Source organism: Gavialis gangeticus, unplaced genomic scaffold, assembly GCF_001723915.1.
Source record: "Gavialis gangeticus isolate Ggan-Ray unplaced genomic scaffold, GavGan_comp1, whole genome shotgun sequence".
In the NCBI taxonomy this organism is placed as follows: Eukaryota; Metazoa; Chordata; order Crocodylia; family Gavialidae; genus Gavialis; species Gavialis gangeticus.
In genome coordinates, this window is record NW_017729022.1 from 22805468 (window position 1) to 22811235 (window position 5768).

General features: G+C 45.6%; 1 protein-coding gene across 3 annotated transcripts in view; it reads right to left on the reverse strand.

The window, feature by feature from the left end:
* Positions 1-5702, reverse strand: part of WIF1 (WNT inhibitory factor 1) — a 97358-nt gene extending 91656 nt beyond the window's left edge. For 2 of the 3 annotated variants that reach the window (XM_019514671.1, XM_019514670.1), the window contains exons 1-2: positions 5471-5702; positions 4898-5037 (exon numbers count right to left, since the gene is read on the reverse strand). In XM_019514671.1, coding sequence (XP_019370216.1) covers positions 4898-5037; positions 5471-5612 — 282 coding nt within the window. In that variant the 5' untranslated portion in view covers positions 5613-5702. The remainder of the gene's footprint in view (positions 1-4897; positions 5038-5470) is intronic. The other variant, XM_019514669.1, reaches the window with a different exon arrangement.
* Between the last annotated feature and the right edge of the window lie 66 nt (positions 5703-5768).

Sequence of the window (5768 nt, forward strand, 5' to 3'; positions counted from 1 at the left end):
TGCTTTTCAGCCCTGGGCTGAGCTGTGCTGTCTGCTCCAGAGAATAGGGCTGGCCCTGCCCCCTACTTCCTAGCTGGAGCAGTGAGAGCTGACTGACAAGAGGGTGGGAGAGGGGCAAGCCTGGCTGGGGATGCAGCTCAGTCTAGGCAAACCCTGGGTAGTGTCTGGGACCAAAGGGTGGGGTTAAACACCCTTTCCCCTACTCAAACTTATGGCTGGCTGCAACTGTGGACTACGAGAGTATCCCTTCTGGGTACACTTCTGGTGGAGTACGGGGTGGGGGGGTGGCAGTGGCTGGATGTGGAGTGGGGGGGCTTGCATGTGGGGGCAACAGCACGGGGTAATGGATGGCAGCAGCCGCCATCATGTGCGAGCTCCCCACACTGCGTTCAGCCGGTGCCTGTGTGGCCCGTAGTGGGGAGCCACTGCCCTGCCCCCAACCCTCTGGCCCTGCTCCTGGGAGGCAGCAGCATGGGGTGGTGGGTGGCGGTGCTCCATCCCCACTTGCCCCTTCTTCCCCCCCAAGCCCCTGTCCAAGTACCTCCAGGGGTACATGTACCCCCAGTTAACAATCCCTAATTTAATCCATTATATTTCCATATGCAAACCCTATATGGGTCCAGGATACCCAAAGTTGTTCTAACTGATATTAGAAGCTATGTATATGCTACCACATACTTCTAAAGTCCTTCTATTTCCAATGAGCTCTGGAACGCTAAAGAAATTCCTTGGCAGAACTATCTGGGTAGAAGGATTATGAGTCTACAAACACATCATGAAATAAATATGCAGTGCTAGCAAATAGAAGATCACTGTATGCTAATTAATGGCTGTTAGAGAGGAGGCAAACTACTCCTTAAAATCTTTAATAACTTTTCTCTAGATACTAAGGGTACTAGTATTTTTTCTCTTGAAAATTCTATCAAAAATCTTAAGAAATTGCTAAATAGAAGCCTGATTTCTGAGGACAGGCAGCAAAAACATAGCACTTACCTGGAGAGGACTGTGAAAACTTACATTTAAAAGAAAACCAAAACATTGGAAGCCCATACTTCTGAATACAAGGTAATTGGACATTTTGGGAAAATGCACTTTGCCACAACCAACTGTAATTCTACGCTCTTAATCTCAAAACTCAAAATACTGTTGTTTTCATGATGGGCTAGAAGATGCAGAGTGAGATCCTGGCTTCTGCTCGTACCCCTTTACATCAGAGAAAAGGGCCAAAGGGAAATATAGAGGTCCTGAAAGCCCTGGTTCACCATGGGAGAGAATTCCCCTGGTACAGGAGCAGCTGTAAGACTGTCCTCCAAGCTCCTCCTGGTGGAATGCACAAGTTACTGTGAAGATTCCAGGCAGTACTTTAGCACATCAGACAGCTTCATGAAGCTGCTTGAACTTGGATGGGCCCGTACAGCTGTTTAAAGTAAGTCAGTAGCCTCTCCCCCTCAGGGCCAGGGGGGATACAGAAGTGCTTAAAGCCAGCATAGTTTTCCTTCAGTCTGGGTTGGAAACTTAGAACCTTTCCTAATCTGCACTGGTACATAGTGTTTAATATCCAGAGCCATCACACTAAACTGCCCATGTATATATAGACTGCATCCATGAGATGGAGTGGGGAAAGTGGTGTTTAGTTACAACAGGTAACTAAACGGGATAACAGATTTTCCACCAAAGGAATAACCTCTTGCTTTTAGGACTTATTTGATTCACGAGTGTCTGAAAGCTAACTCTGTTTTACTTTCAACTTTCCAGATGTTATCTTAAAATTTCCAGAATTAAGGGTTGTGTTTTTAAACACCAGTATTTTTCTCCTTTAGTAATCACTGGGGGCATTTGCATGAGGTGCTTACTGCGGAGTGGCCTATTTAACTCCACAGTAAAGCGTTTCCATCTATACATGTGGAGCTTTTAGACCAGAGTAAACTAATGAATTCTGCTGTAGGTTAACACTGCCCAATACAAGTACTATCCCACATCAGAGTTATTTACTCCACCACATTGCACGTGTACACAGTGACAGGACTGGCTGAGGCATGAGACTGCTACAGTGTGGGAGCTGCCTGCTGGCTAGCCCTATACCAGGGGTGGGCAAAATGCAACCCACGGGCAGGATGCAGACCACAAAGACATTCTATCCAGCCCGTGGGGCCCCTAAAAATTTTAGAAAATGAATATTTATCTGCCCCTGGCTGCCTGTCATGAGGCCCTCGATGACTTGCCAAAACTCAGTAAGCGACTCTCCGCCCAAAATAATTGCCCTCCCCTGCCTTACATTATAGCACCCTCATGCCCCAGCCAGCTCCTCTGCAGCACCTTGAGCTGGGGCGGAATAGCTCCAGGCTGCCAGGCTGACCCCCAGACACCCTGCTAGCCAGGGCTGTGCCAACCTGGCTCAACTTGCTGTGGTCTTGGGTATACATGTGTATACTCTGCGCCCAGGAGCAATAAACTCCGTGCGAGCTGCACTGGAGTTTATTGTGTTGTGCTAATTTCATGTGCAGATGCACACATCTGTATTTCATCCTTGTTACATGTGGAAGCAAAAATAGCAAAAAATATCAGTTATGTCCATCTGTTACTCTAGAAATTAAAGTCCTGTTATAGTTCTGATCTGATTTTGAATGTGGATATATTCAAATAGCGTATCTGTGTAGATATGCAGTCATTTAAACTGTAAATTAATTACTATGTTTTTTATTTTAGGAGACCAAGGTAGTTTTGGCTAATGAAATTACGGTCATTTAAAAAAGAAAAGAAGGAATGGTTGGCTGATTTCCTTTGTCACAGCTCAAATTGGGCTCAGTCCTGCATGGTGCCAAGTATTCTAAACACATCTTGCAGAACATTTAGCTCCTATAGACATGCACAGAGCCTACTCCGATACACTGGAAATCCAGCACATTGGAGCAGACTCAATTAATCTTGGTTAATCGAGCCTGCTGGAGCATGGAAACTGATGCACTCTGGCAGCCTTCCACATCACGTGTACCAGTGTCCCTGCACATCTCCATCCTAAAAAAATGGCAGTGGGGCGCTTTGAAATAAAACACATTCAATGAGCTTTAGTTCAAAGTGCCCCACCACCAGTTTTTCAGTGTGTGGATGCTTTTAATTAGCACAGCTCTCTAACTAAAGCACCCAGGGCCACATCCCGGAGCACATGCATGGTAAAAATACCCTTAAACATGTGCTGGTTTTAAAAACATGGATCTTACCGTTGACATCAGTGCTACAGTCATACCTTCCCTGGCAAGCTGTATGTAGGGGTTGAGAAGAGGGAAGACAGAGCAAGAAAGCAAAAAGGGAAAGGAAGAAAGCAGTTGATATTGAATGGATATTGACCAGAATAGCTGGCATCCTCTGTTGGTTTGGTTTTTTTCAGTCATGAGTGAATGGGGCCATTTTCCCCTCAAAAACAATCAGGATATCCTCTTCAAAGCCTAGAAAATTAGGCTCTCTCAGACTTCTTAGCCTTACTGGATACAAGAACATTTTTTCTTCATGGACAGCAGTCAGAGATGAGAGGGGTAGAGAAATGGAACAGGGAGTACAACTCTGAGACACACTAACTACTTCCAGTTGCTTAAATACCAACTTCCTGGGCCTACCTGTTGTTTTCTCTATAACAACATATATAGGAACAAATCCCTGTGACACGTCAGCAAAGGCATTTACCTTTATGCCTCAGTACCCCTCTGTGAAATGGGGATAGCCATGCTGCTAAACCACATGATGGGGGTAAATACAGGAAAGATGAGGAGGCACTGAAAAGGAAGTATACAGTTGTTGCTGTAAGAGACTTCCTGAACCATAACCATAATTTTGTATAATACATATTTACATAACTGAAAATACATACAGTTAAGTGAATTATATAACACATTTTCACAACATATTTTAAAGATGACATGGTTCCCTTTTTGCCAAGCATTCTATTGTCTAAAAGCCATACACTACTCTTGAAAAACAATTCTGTTTTCCAGAATCTTTATGGTGAACTGAATGTTTCTGTACCCACAACTTAGACTAACATGACACAGCCTTATGCAAATTAAAAGTATGTTGTTGGTGAATCAAATTATGCATATGTTTGTTCAGGGAGATATGCCATGCATGCTTATCTTTTCAATAAAATAATTCAAAGAGACAACTGAAGGCTCAAAAGATTTCTGGGTTGCGTAGTTTTGCTGCTACTGGAGTGATGTTGTAGTCATAATGGTTTGGGATAGTTTTGATACCATATTTATTAAAAATAAGTCAATTTAGCAGAAGTATATTATTTTAATACATTTTATGTATTAAAATGTTAAGTGTGCATGCAACAACAGAGTAGAGATTTCTCACAAAAACCTTATGCATTTTAAAAAGAGTTAAAACTGCATCCACTTCATAGATTACTGGCTTGAATCTTTTCATTTTAACTAAAGCAAGCTAATATCTTCCTCATGAGCTTGTATTGTCTAATTATGTTGATCATTTTGTTGGTCTTTATGTCCTTAGGTTATCATCTGGCAAGAAAGCTCACTTGTCTCTCTAAAACCTACTCCTTCCAAGATTTTTCCTTAAGTTTATTTCCATGTCAATATGGTCTCTATATCCTCTGACTTCCTTTTTTACCCTGTATTTGGTGCTGTCTGGATTAGATTGTAACACTTTGGATTGGGGACAGTATCTCACTTTACATTTTTAAAGAACTATATACATTTGCTATGCTGTCCAAATAATGTATTAATAATTCAGATAGCAAGTGATTTGAAATCAAGGGGCCATTTCTTTAAGGTCTTTTGAGAGCAGGTTAGAAAGAGCTTCCTGAAGTATTCTAAAAACTAAATATTTGCCTCTGCTAGATGTAAAGAGGACTTTTTTGCTTCTTCCAGTCTTAGTCTGTACCTACCCGTCCTGTTGCTTGCCAGGTAAAATTCATGGAGTGGATATTGACAGGAATAGCTGGCATCCTCTGCTGAGCTTTTCTGAAATCATGAGTGAATGGAGCCATTTTCCCCTCAGAAACGATCAGAATATCCTCTTCAAAGCCTACAAAAAAAATAAAAGGTGATGAATTGGGAAGAGAGGGAAATGAAGCAGGATTTTACCGCGGGTTAAAACACAAATATTTATTCTGGAGACCGCTTTTTATTCTCAGCGGCACCTAGCTGCCGGATCAACTTTCCCTTTCTTATCAAGCCAGAACAAGATTCCAAACGCCTGAAGCAGGCAGGCTTGGAGGGGGGCGGTCGCTCTCCTGGGACTAGCTGCCTGGCAGGGCTAGAGGTGGCCAGCATCACCTCGACGCGCTCCTGGGGCTCCGAGGCCACCTCAGCACGAGGGCTTTGCCTCAGGAGCCTCTATGCCAGGTGGTCCAGGACCGGCTCCCCCCGCCTGTAGCCGCGGCCCCTGGAAGTCAGCCGCAGGTCGCAGGAGGTGCCCGCCGAGCGGTGACCCGCGGGTCTCGGAGCCCAGGGCTCACCTATGAGGACTCGCGCCTGGTGGGCATCGATCCACATATAGAGCGCGTCTTCCTGCGATTGCCTCGCCGGCGCTGCCAGGCTCAGGAAGCTCAGGATGCTGCAGAGCCGGAGCGCGGCGCGCAGGGCGCTCGGCCCGGCCATGCTGCCGCTCGCTCGCTCCTCGCTGGCGCCGAAGAGCCCTGGGCACTGCGCTGCCACAGCCCGGCTCCCGCTCCCGCTCCTCACACACTGGGGCTGGGGCCGGGCCGGCCGGGCTCGCCTCCGGGAGGGGCGGGGAGGGGCGGCGCTGCGCGGGCG